Source organism: Pseudopipra pipra, chromosome 2, assembly GCF_036250125.1.
Source record: "Pseudopipra pipra isolate bDixPip1 chromosome 2, bDixPip1.hap1, whole genome shotgun sequence".
In the NCBI taxonomy this organism is placed as follows: domain Eukaryota; kingdom Metazoa; phylum Chordata; class Aves; order Passeriformes; family Pipridae; genus Pseudopipra; species Pseudopipra pipra.
In genome coordinates this window covers 45,232,502-45,249,058 of record NC_087550.1, presented here as the reverse complement: position 1 = coordinate 45,249,058, position 16,557 = coordinate 45,232,502, and the positions used below count along the sequence as shown (strand labels likewise).

At 35.0% G+C, this 16,557-nt stretch overlaps 1 protein-coding gene across 2 annotated transcripts in view; it reads left to right on the top strand.

The window, feature by feature from the left end:
* The window catches only part of XPO4 (exportin 4), an 82,077-nt gene that overhangs the window by 46,224 nt on the left and 19,296 nt on the right, over positions 1 to 16,557 (top strand). For both annotated transcript variants that reach the window (XR_010428272.1, XM_064645327.1), the window contains exons 7-15: positions 515 to 627; positions 3,036 to 3,193; positions 3,452 to 3,626; positions 8,312 to 8,488; positions 10,686 to 10,828; positions 10,950 to 11,095; positions 12,396 to 12,573; positions 14,322 to 14,481; positions 16,139 to 16,308. Coding sequence is in view for 1 of the 2 variants with exons in the window: in XM_064645327.1 (XP_064501397.1) it covers positions 515 to 627; positions 3,036 to 3,193; positions 3,452 to 3,626; positions 8,312 to 8,488; positions 10,686 to 10,828; positions 10,950 to 11,095; positions 12,396 to 12,573; positions 14,322 to 14,481; positions 16,139 to 16,308 (1,420 nt within the window). In the remaining variant the exon portion in view is untranslated. The remainder of the gene's footprint in view (positions 1 to 514; positions 628 to 3,035; positions 3,194 to 3,451; positions 3,627 to 8,311; positions 8,489 to 10,685; positions 10,829 to 10,949; positions 11,096 to 12,395; positions 12,574 to 14,321; positions 14,482 to 16,138; positions 16,309 to 16,557) is intronic.

The window sequence follows — 16,557 nt, the reverse complement described above, 5'->3', positions numbered from 1 at the left end:
TACTGTCTTATGCTTTTGTTCTCAGTGTGATTAGAAAATGTAGATTCATGCAGAGCTAACATATCTGTATTCTGTGATGCATATTTGGCTATTTAGAAAAATAGGATATAGATTTCAATGAGCTATCTTTAGCTATGGTAAGGCCTTTTTAAAAGCTGCCAGGAAAATTTTTTAGAAAATTATTTCCTATTTTGCATAAATTTTAACACCTGTTAATTGCGGTCGCTTTTTTCCCTTCTCGCTGTGTCGCATTAGACACCCTGGTTATCAAAGTGATCGTATCGCTATGGTATGTCTCATAATTATGATCAAACTGTTATCTAACATTCCTGGAGCATTCTTTTTTTCAATACTTAATACCTTTTATTCCTTGGCCTCATGCATGAATTATGCTGTGTATGTGAAGAGGCTTAAAGTTTGTTTCCATTACATTCTTTCTGAATGGATCCTGTTGTATCTAGGATTTTTTTAAAGCCAAGTAGGAATGTTATTGTTGACCTTGACACCAGATAACTGGGCAGACATTATATAGCTATGTTTGAATCCTCACAAAATGTGATGCTAAAGCCAACAGAATCCTGGCGCGAGACTCTCCTGGACAGCAGAGTTATGGAGCTTTTCTTTACAGTAAGTTTCTTTCTTCAACTTTCATAGTCCAGACCGCAGGGAAAGCAGCTCCTTCCTGTTCTAAAACTGTATTGTTGGACTCTTCCTTTTGCATCAGGTAGGACTGATTCTGTTAAATTCAGCTTGCTTATCAAAGCAGACAGAAGGATTGTCTTTTTCCTAGGTTTGAATATATATTTTGCCTATTAATTGTTTTAAATTGATAACCATTAGCTAAAGAAAAAGGTATTATAGTTATCTAAACCTTTTTTCCTTTAATACTTTTGGACGTATTCTCATCAGACAAAACCAAGCCTGATGAGCAGTAGTAGAGTATATCTTTCAGATAAGTGTAAGGGCTCTCAGAAAAGATCAAATGAGCAGTTTGTGTTTGCAGATCTTAAAGCATTTACTCAAGGGAACAGCTGAAAATAAATAATGTAGTTGTAGTTTTCTAGCCAGTTTCAGCATACAGAATTCTCTACCTCTTTCCTCAGCACAAAGTAAATCCAAACAAGTTAAAATAAGCTAGAGGGATGAGGAAGAAGTGGTGTTAAGAGAGGGGAACTCAATTTCCTTTACTTAAAAACCCTACAGTTTTAAAAATGGATAAAACTAGTATTGTTTTCTTTCTGCAACTTTTGGGAGAAGTTTGTAGTTATTGCTCAGCAAGGACTTAACTGCAGCAGCAACATATATTGACTTATAAATTCATTTACTATGCGATTTAACTTACATTACATCTCTTGGGACCTGAGAATTCAGCATTCTCATGCTTTTTTCATTTTTGCAAAGCAGAGAAATGATGTGCTCAAAACTTGGACAAAGTTGTCATTAGACAATGTGAATTTAACTCTCTAGTGCTGCTTGACAGTACGTTTGGATATATGTCCTTACTTTATAGGATTTTTTGATAAATTTAATTTTTTTAAAAACTTGCAATAAAAGTAAAAATTTATCTGTTCCAGTAGTTTTGAAAAGGTGAAAAAAATCACTGGCAGAACTCTTAGCAGCTACACACAATCTGAACAGCTGTCTAGACTATCCAGACAGTTGCTACTGTCAGCTGTGAACCTCCACATGCAAATAACTTTTTGGCTTACATGTGAACCCTTCCTCATTTAATAGTATGAACTTGTCAGAGTTAGGTATCCATTTCCTTGATTGGTTTACAGTTACTTATTTGTGATAAGAAAAAAATTTTTGAATAATATACAGATTTGTTTTAGTACATTTGCGTGTTACTTAATAGTAACCAAAGCTTGCCTGTGCTTCAGTGAACACTAGCCAGGGCAGTATGCTGTCTGTTTTGGTTTTAGATTCCTGATTTGCAGTGGTTGAGCCTTGTAGTAGTAGCTTGCTGTTTGAAGTAACATAAGTGACTGGTAGTAATTTTTATTCCCTTATCTGATCTGAGAAATTTTAATAACCTTGCAAAAATTGGCTGGACTGCCGTGTTAAAGTGAGTGCCTCCAGTTCTAATCTCAGCCTCGTGTGGGTTGTATATTAGGAAGGGTATTTCTGTTGCAGGGTTTGTTTCTCCTGCTAGTTTGATCTTTCAGGGATTAACTTTGCAGCTAATCCAACTAGTTATGAGTTGGGTGAACTTGCAACTGTAACACCACAGAGAAATGGTTAGTGTTTTAACTGTACTTTTATATATAATATTGCTGAAATAATTTAACTAAATTTTGCTTCTGACTGAAAAAAACTATTCTATATTTCTTTATTTATCCAGTAAATCTTATGTGAAAAAATAGGAGGCATGAGCCTAAGAAAATTCTTTAAATCCATGCTTGACGATTCAGATAAGTATGTGAGAATATGTTTGTTGAAATAGTAAGATTTTAATCTAGAAAGTCTCAACAACAGAAGTAATGACATAACAGTTTGCAGAAATACAGGAAGATTACTGTTGGTCTTGTATAACATGAGGGTGTTGCCAAGGAAGTGATGCATTCATTTTTGTATATGTCTTCAGTGTTTACCTCTGCTAAAGAAGCATCTATATAATCTTGATTGAACTCGTTGACTAACTTTAGCAAGACTCTATAGCCTAGGCATAGTTAGCATAATAGAGATGACTGTCATTATTGCTGTTTTTAGAAAGAGCAGCATGTCTGACTGGCTGGCATCTGTTTCCCTCTTTAAGACATAACATTCAGTAGACAGTTCAATTTTCAACATGTAGGTGAGCCTTAACTAAATGTTAGTTTCAGTGAGCTAACTCACAGCTTACGATTTTGTGAGCTGAGTCACTATCTTGACATTTGCCATGATTTAGGGAGTTATGGAAACCCTTGCATTTCAGACTGAATGGAAGTTATAGTAAGCTTTTTTTGGTGTGTGCTCTTTTGGATTGAGAGCCATGTGACTGTTTTAAGAACACCCTGTTTTCATGTATTATTAACTACCTCACTTCCTGAAAGGTACATCGAAAAATCAGAGAAGATACAGATATGGCCCAAGATTCATTACAGTGCCTGGCACAGCTGGCGTCTTTGCACGGGCCAGTCTTTCCTGATGAAGGTTCTCAAGTTGATTACCTGGCACACTTCATTGAGGGATTACTGAATACTATCAATGGGTATGTATGCCTGCTCTCTAAATTTAGATGGCATCTTTTAATCTTCAGTTTGGGGTGTAGCATATCTGTGTGGAGAAGTGGTATGGCTTGTGCTTATTTCTGGGTAAAATTTGTATGTACTGTTGAAAGAAAAGGCAATTTAAAGTAGGTGGTGCTTACATAATATGAAGTAGATTTATTGATTGAAAGTGTATCAACAAAACCTATTCCCTTTTAACATTTTTCTTAATGGCAAAAACCTGCTGTTTCTATCTATAGAATTGAAATAGAAGACTCTGAAGCAGTGGGAATTTCCAGTATTATCAGCAACCTGATAACTGTATTTCCTCGCAATATTTTAACGGCCATTCCAAATGAACTTTTCTCTTCATTTGTAAACTGCCTCGCACACCTCACCTGTTCCTTTGGAAGAAGTGCTGCCTTGGAAGAAGTGGTAAGTAGCTGCAAATAGGAGGTAATCTTTTTTGTTTCTCTCTGATTGTGATAAGCACAAGCGACAGGAGAATTTCGCTGTTTTGTTAATAACCGTGGTGAATTCAGTGGTTTTGTCCTAGATTTCTGAAATCCTTTCTGAGAGAGTTTTCTTTTTATTTCACGCAATGTAATGAACAAAACTACACACTTTGTTCATCTTTCAGATTTTGTTTTGATTTAAAATACTTGTCTTAAATTTTTCATTTTAAAAAGAATCGATTATTTTAAAAATATTGAAGTCTTAGATATTGCTGACTTGCTGTTGTAGGACTTCTCTGAAAACTGTTGTAGGTAGTAAACAAGCTACAGTCCCAAAAGCTTAAAATGACTATGTGAACATATGGACAGACTGCAAATTAACTGCTGTCAAGAGTTCTGTTTCAGGGTTTCTGTTTTAAGTGAATGTAGCCATTAAGATCTGTTGTTAACTCCAGATTTCTAAGCTGTTCAGATCATGCCTTCATCACTGACACAGTTCAAATGGTAATTGTGTGTACAAATCTAGCACAGGAACTAAGAGGATTTTCTTCTCTTCTTTCAAATTTTGGTTGTAACGCTAAAGACCAATGGGGAAGTCCAAGTTTTCTGCTTCTAAAAATTGCATTAAAAATAAAAACCCCTAAGGAGACCTAGTTCAAGGGGAAAAAAAACCATAAAAATTAAGGTGAATAATCTTGCACTTCAGCTATTTATATGCAGTAGATGTAGATATAAAATGAGATCATCAAGATACTAACCAATATTTCCCTGTTAACATGAGAAAGTATGATTTTTTTTTCTTGTTTCGTATAATGACTAAGGTTAATTACCTGAGTTTGAAAAGAATTATAGAAGTATTTAGTTACAAAGTTGATAGACATGTTTTGTTACTAGAGAACACAGGTGTGTTAATTAGCATTCATTGCAGGGCATTAAATCATCTCTTCACTGCAAGGTTAAAATGTATTACATTTGACCCAGTGCTCACTTAAACTTTAAAGTTTTTTCATATCTTAATCAAAAAATTGGTGATTAAATTCAGAGTCTGAAATACAGCTACTTTCCAGACCTTATTGGTCAAATTTTGCTCTGCTTTTGGAATTTTCTAGTAGAACATTGAACATGTGTTCTAGTGCTCAATGATACGTTTAGGAATGCTCCTGAAGCCCTTATAGAAAAGATTTAGTAAAAACCACAGGCAACTGTCATTTAAATTCAAGGGACTAAAGGGATGTTGTTTCCTCAGTTAGCCTCTTGTTACTTGAGGACTAGAATAAGCAATCATATTTAATGAAAACAGTACTCAACATAATGCCATTCAAAACACTTAATTTCTCAGCAAAATCTTACAATAGCATGTACGCTATCTGATAAAAAGTTTATTTTGGAAATGACTAGCTAGTTATGCCTAGTAAACTGGCTGCTACACATATTTAATCCCATAGGTATTGCTGGAAAAACTTCTGTCAGTATTAAATGTTCTCAGATTAAGCAGCATCAAAACAAGAGAATGCAAGAGGGTTTTTTTTGTTATTGTTGTTTGGGGGAATTTTCTCACTGTCCTTCAATCTTTAAATCATCCTGTGAAAAGCGGAACATTACACTTTCACCCCTCCTGTTCTGTTACTGCTCTTTTAGGTGTCTCAACTTCATGTTGTTTCTCTGATTTTCAGAATGATACAGAATTCTGTAGTGATGTGCCTTCCAAAAAATAATGCTTATATCTTAACAGTGCATGAACAATAAGACGTGCTACCAAGACTTTCAAGTTACTGCTAACTTAGTCCTGATGGTGTAATGTGTGCTGTGCCTATTTTGCATCCCTGGAAACGATCTTTTGGCTTAGGAATGTCCCAGCCATGATTAATGTGTTCCCCAAGCTTCTTGCTTAGAATGTGTGTAGTGATACCTTCTGTGAGCTCATGTGCTGTCTGCAATTAAGAGCTTTTTGATATATAAAATACCATGTGTGTTGGGCTCAGTAGAGTTCTCAGAGCTTTCCAGAAATACGAAGTGCAGCAGAAGGCAGGCAGGCATACTCCTTAAGCTTTGCTGGTTAAAAAAGCTGTTTTCCTCATATTTCTGCCACTTTGTGTGCCAGCAGAACGTATCATGTGAACACAGGAGAAAGCCCGTGAGGGACAAGGAATCTGTTTTGCTCAAGATCTGCTATGAAAACTGTCAAAACGTGGAGGCATTGGATCAAAATATGCAAACCACTTCAAAGCAGCTAATAGTGATTTTCAACCAAGGGGGGAAGCCCACAATTTAAATATCATGTTCAAACTGTTTCACATTAACCTGCCGCTTAGGGTTGGAGAGATTGACTGAAGGAAGTTTGAATATTTGCCTGAACAGCTATGCTAATGGAGGGAGAGCAGTAAGCTTCAGCAATGCTGGTTTACAGTGCAAGTTGGACCAGTAATCTCTTCCTTTAATGGCACTAGGTCTGAGAGAAAATACTTGTCCACAGCTATGCTCCACCTTGCTTAACACCTAATGCTTTTGCAAAAGTAGAAATCAAATAGTCCATCTGAAGTAGTGAAGAGTTTAAACAGGATGTTGCATGAAAAGTCAAATTATATTTGACTTTAAATTAAGAAACTATATCAAAGGCTTCTTTTTCTCAAACTGAATCTCAATGCATTGTTCTGTTTCATGATATTTTTTAAGTATCATGTGAAGGCAGAGATCATTCCGAATTTGGTCTTCTCTGCTGTGCTTCCAACGCTTTCTAGCTTATTGCTGCTTGACAATTTTTTGTAGTGTTCGTTCTTCAAAGGGTCAGCAGACTGTGAAGGAAGAAGGACCAAATTTCTTCTTGTTTCCTGTAGTAGAGGAATTAAGCATTTTTGCTTTAACTTTGTTGGTTTTGTCTTGCCTTTCTTGAAGATCTGAGTTTTGATCCATCAGAATGATTAAGCTCTCCAGTCTACAGCACAACACTTTATCTGTAGGACATCTTCAGTAGCTCAGCTGTAGGTAATCTGAAATAAGGATTGGGATTTTTAGTAAGGTTTCTTTGGGACCGTATTGGTTCAATATGGATAAAATCTTTCTACTATTGGGCATGTACTTTATAGAGGCATATTAGTCCTAGATTGCTTATGAGAATATCTTAGAGTTAAAATAATTTTCTTCATGACATTATCTTCTTTATTACCTTTTCAAATAAATGAATTGGATGTATTTTGAGGGTATTCTGTTGTCGATAAAGATGTGTGTTTATTTGCTTATGCTCTTGATTCTTATAAATAATGAAAAGTTGTATGTAGGTTAATAGATGTATATAAATTACATACATATAAAAATATTTTAGGATTAAATGACTGTCTGTAAATTCATGTGACCTTTAGCCAAGTTTTAAAAAGATGTGTTATGTTGTTTATGCTCTTGATTCTTATAAATAATGAAAAGTTGTATGTAGGTTAATAGATATATATATATTACATACATATAAAAATATTTTAGGATTAAATGACTGTCTGTAAATTCATGTGACCTTTAGCCAAGTTTTAAAAAGATGTGTTATGTTGTCCTTCCCAAATTTGTGACTTATGTCAGTGTTGAATGCAATTTTGCCTCTCTCCTTGTCATCTTCAGCTTTTGGTTTTGCAATTGCATCAGTATGTCCCATATTTTAACTTATGCAAATATGACCACTTTGCAGTTACAAAATGATGCAGTGAAGCTATCTTGAAACACTTCCAGTGTGATATCAGTTCTTCCTCTTAATCAGCCAATGTTTTCTTTTCCTTGCCTGTTCATTCAGCCATGTTTGTAACTTCACTGAAAGTCAGGAATTCTTGTGTCTGGAGCATGATTAAGGCCTTAATGTCTCTTTATTTCATCAATGAACCATTTTACTAAGCTCTGCTATCTGAAAGTAACTTCTGTGAGCCATCCTGTTGGTTAAAACTTGAGAAGACTTCTTAGAGGGAGTTTAGCGTCTTAGCAGCATGTTTATCTGCACAGTCACACTGGAGTTATTGGAGGTTGGATATATTTACAAAAGTTCAATTTTTACATCAAGACAAAAAGTTGATAGTTATATTAAAAATATTTTTAAAATAAATGGCCTCTTTGCTGTTTGGGTTTTATAGTCTGCCTGTAACCCAGGACTTTGTATTTCAGATAAGTTGTTTCCTTCTGCAGCTTAAGTACTACGTAGAAGCACATATGAATAATTAGAAACATGAAGCATCAGTTGAAATACACCAAGTAATTGGAGGTGCAGGCATTTCCACTGTTTTTTGGTTTGCTCATAGAATGAGAAGTTCTGATTATTCATCAAAACTGGCTACCTGCAGTAAGGTTTCTTGAACACATGGCAATCTTGCAGTAATTTCCTGTGGAACAGAGAATCATTGTCTTTTCTGTCTCTTTATTTCAGTAGTAGTGGAATACATATAAATCTATATGCAACATCAGATGAAGAGAAACAGCTAAACACACTGATAGTTTTTTAAAAGCCTAGCAAGCACGAAAGCTGCACTGACCTTTTTGATGCATTGCTTCAATCTTGGCTATCCTTAGATGGGTTTTGTGACTGATTTCTTTTTGTTTCAACAGGAGAAGAACATCTGTTTAATAATGAATATAAGCACGTTCCTGTGGTTTAGTTTAGGAATACGATTTTTCATTTGTTTCTTTCATCTCTTACAGCTTGACAAAGATGACATGGTGTATATGGAGGCATATGATAAGTTGCTGGAATCTTGGCTTACTTTGGTACAAGATGACAAACATTTCCATAAAGGTTTCTTTACCCAACATGCTGTTCAAGTCTTTAATTCCTACATTCAGTGCCATCTAGCTGCTCCTGATGGCACAAGGAATTTGGTAAGCCCTCATTTTAGTAGATTTGATGATGACATATAGTAGCTAGCCCATGTCTTTTGGTGTGTATATATTATATAACTCAAGGCAGCGAGTGTAGAATTGCTATTTGTGGCTTTGGAAATGAAAAAATTGACGAATTTGTTATTCAGTTGTCATTTTCCAGTCTGTTTCTCACATTCTGAAGAGGAAATAAAGAAATGCAAAGTTGGAAATCACTTTAAAAAATTAGAAAAAAGTAAACCTGTAACTCGGATCAATGTGTATCTTGCTTTCTTCCCACAGATACAGTGACTAAACTTTTGACCATCCTTCTCTGGATGTCCTTAGAGACCTGATCAAAATTCTCAGTGAAGAAATTGAAAGCCTATTTTATGATTGTTAGCTCCCATACATTACCTTCAAAGTATAATGCATAAATATCTGAAAAAATGTGGGCTGACTATGCTCAGGATAGAAGAAACTTGGAATATCATGTGGTCCTTTAGGATAACTTGAATTCCCGGTTGAATTTTTGAACAGGTGACTGTTCTAAAGAAAGCCTACAAGTACATCAAGTATCTCTGTAGCCATTGAGAAAGAAAGCAGATTAGTATATTTGCAAGTAGTCTGGATCTTTCTAGAATAGATTCTTATGCCGAAAGTTGGGTGTAGATGTTAGATGAATTAATTGTTGCATAGATTCAATTCAATAACTCTATAAAATCTCTCTTTAGTTTGATGCTGTGCAAAGATCTCTGAGATACCTCATTCTGAAAAGCATTGTATAAAACTTAATTCTGCTATCTCAATATGTAACAGATGGTAATAACAGTGCCAAAACCAAGAGAAATATTTCACTAGAGAACTTTGAATTCATATCAGGCGGTCTTGACATAACTTCTATACACAGGTTAATTCATGTCATTCTGTGAGATAAGTCATTTATCCCATGGGTAACCTTTTAAAAGCCACAGCTGGCATTTTAGAATGCTTCTTGTTCAATATCAAAGCAGTAACAGGAACTTTCAATCCCTACTTTGAGAGCAGAGGCTCACCCTTCAGTAAACAGCTGCAACTTTGAAGTTGCCAAAAGAGAATGATTTGCTGGGTTACATAAAGAAAAGATGGGTTAGAAGCACTTGGTATAAGGAGTTGTGTGTGGATTCAGTTTTCCAGGACCTGTAGAAGTAAAGCAAACTGATAGCTTTCTCTCTCTTATATTTTACTTTGTTACTTGCATAAATTTTATGAGTATTCAAGAGATTTTGAAAACTTTTAATACTGATACTTAGTTTCTACATATCATGGTTCATCTCTTCAAGGAGTAAGATCTGATTATTATTTAAATAGTTTTATAATGCAACCAAGATAAACTCTGAGAAATTGAACAGTGCAACTTTGCATCAGCAAAAAATAAAACTGAGATGATGATGATTATTAGTCTTCTGTTTTCCTGAGGTTATAGCATTTACTTTTTAAGGTACTTTTTTATTTTTAAATAGTACTTTTTAAACTACTATTTCCTTTCAAACAGTAGGTTATGGAAAATCTTTAATAAAAGAGATGATTTTCATTTCATCTTGAAAAATAGTACCTATTACATGATTTCTGTAAGATCTCAGACAACTGACAACAATATCTTCGACTAATGAATAGGAAAAAGCATGGAAGTTCCAGTATTTAAAATGGTTCTTGGTTTGCTATATACGTGATTCGAAATACAAATGTACTTCAACAATCTTTTGATCATTGGTTTTGGAGACCATCTCTGTGAGCCAGACTAATTCAGTACCTTATATCACACTTCTAGCAGTGGATGCACAACAGAGCTGATTTATAAAATGTAAAGAAACTGCTTTGCTATTGACCAACTTGTGTTTATACTATTAATAGCAAGTATCAATTTTCATAAGTCCTATTCTTGAGTCTTTTCACAGTGAATCTTTTTACTTGAGAGCACTATTGGAAACAGTAGCAAATAGACAAATTAACTGTGTGACATTTTGCTAATAAGTTTGTGAAATGCTGATTTTAAAACAATATGAACCCATGTTGACTCTGTTTAACTCTTCAGTGTTTAATTTAGTACAAATTTGTTGTTCATCCATGCAAAACACCTTGAAAGAAAGTGCCAAAATAATGCAGAAAACTGATGATGGTAAATTTAACAAGTATGACTCTTAACTGGTTGCTTCTAATTTTGTTGAAATAACCAAAGACTGCCAATGGTGTGGCCTCTCGGGAAGAAGAAGAAATAAGTGAGCTGCAGGAAGATGACAGAGACCAGTTCTGTGACCAGTTGGCCAGTGTAGGCATGCTGGGCAGAATTGCTGCAGAACACTGTATACCTCTTCTTACAAGGTAAGTACAAAAAAAAAAATAGTCATGAATGCAAATCAGTAAAACCATCACATATGAAAAGCCTGACTTGGCCGAAACAATTTAAAAGCAGTGAAGTTATTTTATTGTTATTTGTCCACAGTTTGTTAGAAGACCGAGTGACAAGGCTCCATGGTCAGTTGCAAAGACATCAGCAGCAGTTACTTGCCTCACCAGCATCAGGTTCAATTGACAATAAAGTGCTTGATGACCTGTATGAGGATATTCATTGGCTTATTTTAGTCACAGGTTAGTGAACAGCTTTAAATAGTACTAATTCTGGTAGTCTTGTTGCAGCTGGGACATCTTAAAAAAAAAAAAAGAAACCCTGTATATCAACTACTCTTAATTGACTATACCTTTTATCCTTTATGATAATTTCATCTTACATGCATCTGACTTGCAAAGTCTTTGTTTTACTTTCATCTGCCTGAATAACATGAATGTTTATCTTTAAAAGATTGATGAAATCTTTACATGAGGTAGTGTCCTTTGGAAATGCCCACAACTAATTTTGTTATAGATTTCAGCTGTGTTATCAGTCAACCTATTCAAGAAGTTAGTCTGTTCATGGTACCAGTGGTATTGTCTGGAGGCACATGACTTTATAAGGGAACCAGTGTGAGATCAGGATAATGGTAGTACTCAGTGGTGGCCAAGAATCAAGTAAGTTCTAGAATTTCTCAGTGCTGATGATCCATGTCCTGCCATTTTGTTATATTTCAGGGAAGTTGAATTTCAGTTTTAATTTTTAGATGAAAATATTTTACTTATGTTTGCAAAACGTAATAGCTATGTCTTTGTTAGGAGAAATATATCATATACTATACATTTTGTAGGATTATATTATAATATGTATTTTGTGGGATTTTTTTTATATCTGATGTTTTAATCACTCTCAGATGTTGACATGAATGTATTTATAATTTTGTAATACTGTGGAATGGAGTTTATATTTGTAGCTCACAGATAGCTATGGGATCAGACATTGAAAACTCTACTAAAGCTGGAATTAATATTATCTGGATACCAGAGTATTGTATAAAATCCCATGCTTCACCTGATCTGCAGTTGCTGTGCAAGAAAAACTGTATTATAGGATATGTAATTGATGTCTTAAAACCTCTGACAGATTTGAAATGTTAGGAAAACAGAAGTCCCAAATGAGATGGACTCAGTGGGAAAGCTGTAAAATCAAGGCTTTTTTTACCACGTAACAAGAAAAAAATTACATCAAAATGTTGGTTTGGGGTGTCCCTTTCCCAGATAGTTGAATTGACTGTAGCACTTGTACATGAAGCAAAACTTACCTCTTTTTTAATTGGTTTTTAAATTGGTGGTTTCTTCTTGTCGCTTTAGGTTTTTGTCTGCTGAAATGCTTTAAGGGTTCTAAAGTTAATTCCTTTGTATTTAAGCAATGTTAGTCAGGTTGTACAAACATTTGATTCTGGTATGATGTTTGCAGTTGAGCTAATGGATTCTCTAATCAGAAAGCTGTAAGTTAACCTAGGGTAGAAGGTTGTGATCACTCTTTCTTTTTTAATGTAAGGCTACCTCTTGGCTAATGATACTCAGGGAGAGACTCCACTAATACCTCCAGAAGTAATGGAATATTCCATTAAACATTCAGCTGAGGTTGACATCAATACAACACTTCAGATTCTGGGATCTCCAGGAGAAAAGGCCTCTTCCATCCCAGGGTACAACAGAACTGATTCTGTAATTAGGTAAGGATGCATTTTGTGCTGTTAAGTTTGTTAAATGCTTTTTAAGAGAAGAAATGAGAATATGAGTGGACTTCTGTGAATGCGAAAAGTAAAGAAGCAATACTGAAAAACTGAGCATTGAAAAAGAAATGTCGTTTTTAACTACTATTAAAGTAAGGGCAAATAATTTAGAGGAATGGTTTTATAACAGTCAAATTAAGGTAATGCTGTAAAAGAGCATTAAGAAAAGATGGAGAGGATGAAGTGTTTTTTTTGTTTGGTTGATTGTTGTTTTTTTTTAGGATAAGGAAAGGCAGGGTAAATACAGATGATATTTCAAGTCAAGGTGATCCAGGGAAGGACTGAAAAGAAAAATGAGAGTAAGGCATCAAAACAGATAACACTGAGTCAAGATGGGAACGCTGAAGTGACTAGATGGACCTAATACCTTATAGTCTTAACAGAGGACATGAGCCAAAATCTGGGAAATAGAGATTTTTTTTGTATTTCTCTACTGAAAATTCCTCTTTGATCTATTTATTACAGAAACTCCCTAAAATTATTTAAGTGAAAAAAGTTGATAATATATACTCTAAAATTCATGCAGCACATGTGCATCTTAAGCTAATGCTTTCCAGAGCATCAGTGAGCTTGTCTGCTGTGAATGTGAGTTACTGCCCAAGCTTGGCAGTAGCAGAAGAATTGATCCTTGGAGCAGGAGGAATTTTTGTCAGTTATGTATACATATCACTGTTAGCCTATGAAAGAAGCAGGAGAGATTTCCCTTCCCTTTTACAAGAAGGCTGATGCCCACAAAGGACTCCTTAATTTGAATCCTCACACTTCAGAAGATTTCATTCAACTCTTAATTGACATAGAAGATTCTTCACCCAAGATTAGTTGTTGTCTATTTAAAAGTCGTCTTCTGGGAAGAAGCTAGAAAAAATGGATCTTCATTAGCAATGATGTATGTGCCTAATGTTTAGAATCTTGAATACCGCTCACTGATACTGTTGGCTGCTTCAAAAAGTGGTCACTGAACAGGATTTCTTGATGCAGTGTTTCAGTGGTGATGGAAATAAAGTTAGATATAAATAAGGAGAGACTTGAGGATCTCTGTCAATAGCTCTGAAATATCTTGAAGATACAGGCCACTGTCAACTCCTAAATTTCTTGTGCACTATCACATTCTTGTACAACTTAATTGACATACTAAAAAAACTAATATTTAATGTCATTTTATAGGCTGAATTTATTAACATGATCACCTGATGTTCTGCTATTTCAGGCTGTTTTTCTGCAGCAATAAACAAGAGACAAATAAGTGGTCATTTCTGTATTTGTTTTTTAGTATGCGTCACACTGTGAAAGCTACATAATTAGAACTGATTTGGTCAGTAAACTTTCTTGTGCAAGGATGGGAGAAGCAGCTTTTCAAAAAAGCTCTTCAAGTGCTCCAAGTAGTAGTCCATTTGTCACAATGCTTGTGAGCATTCTTTGTTGCAGTAATTTTGATGTCAAAGTTCACCTTTTAAAGCACAATTATGATTTTTTGGAGGATATTTGCCAGTCTATCCTGTCTCTCTCCCTCCCTCTCTCCTTGCATTTCAAGAAACAATAAATTCAGGTGCTTTTTACCTGATTAGAGTTGAACTACTTTGTGTTATCCTGATCTCCTGTTGTATTGGGTGAAAAATGGAAGAGTTTGTTAGTTGCTTTCCTTCTCCAAAAACCAGTCTCAGCATCCTCATTGTATTTTAAATCCACAGGTTGTTATCTGCTATTTTAAGAGTGTCAGAAGTAGAATCTAGAGCAATAAGGGCAAATCTCACACACCTCCTGAGCCCCCAGATGGGCAAAGATATTGTGTGGTTCCTCAAGCGCTGGGCAAAGACTTACCTCCTAGTAGATGAAAAGTTGTATGATCAGGTAAGGATGTAACTTTTATGAATTAATTGGTGAGTATTAGCAATAATATTATCCTGTGAATGCAGATGTCAGTGTAACTATTTAACAGTGCAATGCTAAAGCATTTTTAGTGTTAAATATGTTGTGGTTTATTTTGGAATTTGAAATTTGATGGTTTCTTCCATTTGTTAATTAGAAATATATAAGTTGTGAGGGGACTCTTCTTGCACATTTTGCTGCAAATTTGAGAATTTTTTTTTTTTTTGTAGCCATCACCATAGCAGAATAACAATGCTCTCAGGCCACATAGTGGGTGAAACTCACTCACTACAGTAATTTTATAGGCTACTTCTGACTGTCCATCTTACATTTCATCTCTAATACAGGGGTTGCCCTTGATGGATGATTTAATGAGTAACCTGATGATGACTGGGATATTTAACACCATCACAAAGTAGTATACATTAGCTAATGTCATGCTACTTTCTCTCCTGTCCTCGTTCTCATTGAATATACCATGATTTCAAGGGTACATTCTTTGTAAAGGGCAACCTCTTATCATGTTTGGACAGCACTAATCATGATTAGAATTTGATCCTGATTTTGCTTATCGAACTAACTGTAATCCAGCTGGCTCACAGAGGCCACTTGTCTTGAGGAGGTCCTATTGGCTCTAACTTTTCAAGAAGGAAGCTGCCTCCTCCTCCTCCCCTTTATTTCCACTGTTGAAGCAACTAAGAATACTAATGCTTCAGGAGGCCCCTCCTTAACAAAAATAGGTATACCATAGACTTGCAGATATTTGGAATAGTACTATTTAGCTTTTACATAGAGCACAGCTAAGAATTTGTAAAGGTGCCAGCTGGGGAAGAATTGGAGAGCACGTTAGGATACATGTGAAAAATGATGTGAAGAAACAAAGCAAAGTATCTAGGAAATGCACACATTTAGTTTGTGTTAACATATGGAAGTGATTGAAACCTCTATTTAAACCTTATGCTCAGTCATGTATATATCATGAGTTTTAAAGTTAGAAGTGCTAGTGGTTGTGCTGACAGAAAGCCCCTGCACAATTATTAAAGAAGTCTTTGGATTTCACTCTTGAGAAACTTTTTTTTAAAGACAGGAGAACAGGCAATTTCAAGGAAGCATATTTTGATGTGCCAAGACCATAGTGTGACATCTTTCCTAAAAGATGTGTAGATTAAAGGAACGATCTGCAGAAAGCAGATGCAGAAAAATTCAGTTGAAAATAGATTTTTAAAAGATTTGATCTAGATCAAGAGCTAGATTTATTTCTAATAATTTTTACTGCTGAATTTTGAGGAATTTTGTCTTAAATTCATGAAAACTCTTCCAGGAGGTGATTTTTGGGATCTTTCTTTTGATTATTAAAACTTTTGAACTTTCTTTGGCCTTAAAAGCTAGACATACTCAAACCAGGTTTTGTAATGAGGTAGAAACTTTTTTTTGTTTTAAGTGTTGTGCTTAAAATTGCAAAATAAATTTGGCAAAGACTTTTCTATTAAAGGTATTCTTTGCCTTTGTCTATGTAACATTTGTGTAATTTAAGTAGGAAGGAAGTGACAGCCTGAAAAGAATTTGCTGACAATGATTACCATACACTTTGGGCTTCTGGCTTCTGTAAAACTCACTCATTTTAATGCTTTTCTTATAGATAAGTCTGCCATTTAGTACAGCATTTGGTGCTGATACAGAGGGTTCCCAGTGGATTGTGGGTTACCTTTTAGAAAAAGTGATCAGTAACCTGGCAGTGTGGAGTTCAGAGCAGGACCTTGCAAATGATACTGTACAACTGCTAGTAACATTAGTGGAAAGGAGAGAGCGGTAAGTTGCTATACCTCTGGAAGTCAAAAAATTTCTTTTGCTTCCTTTAAAGTTTTTTGGCCAAAGTAATCCAGATACAGGGCACTTCATATTTATGTTTCTGTAAGTCAAATTACTTTAGTAACATATTATAACTGAGAAAAACCCCAACAAACTTGTCTAACAAAGTGAGGAGTGAGACCTATATTTGACAAAACATCACCAAATTTTTATTATTGTTTAGACGTGTACTTTCCTTACCTTACCTTT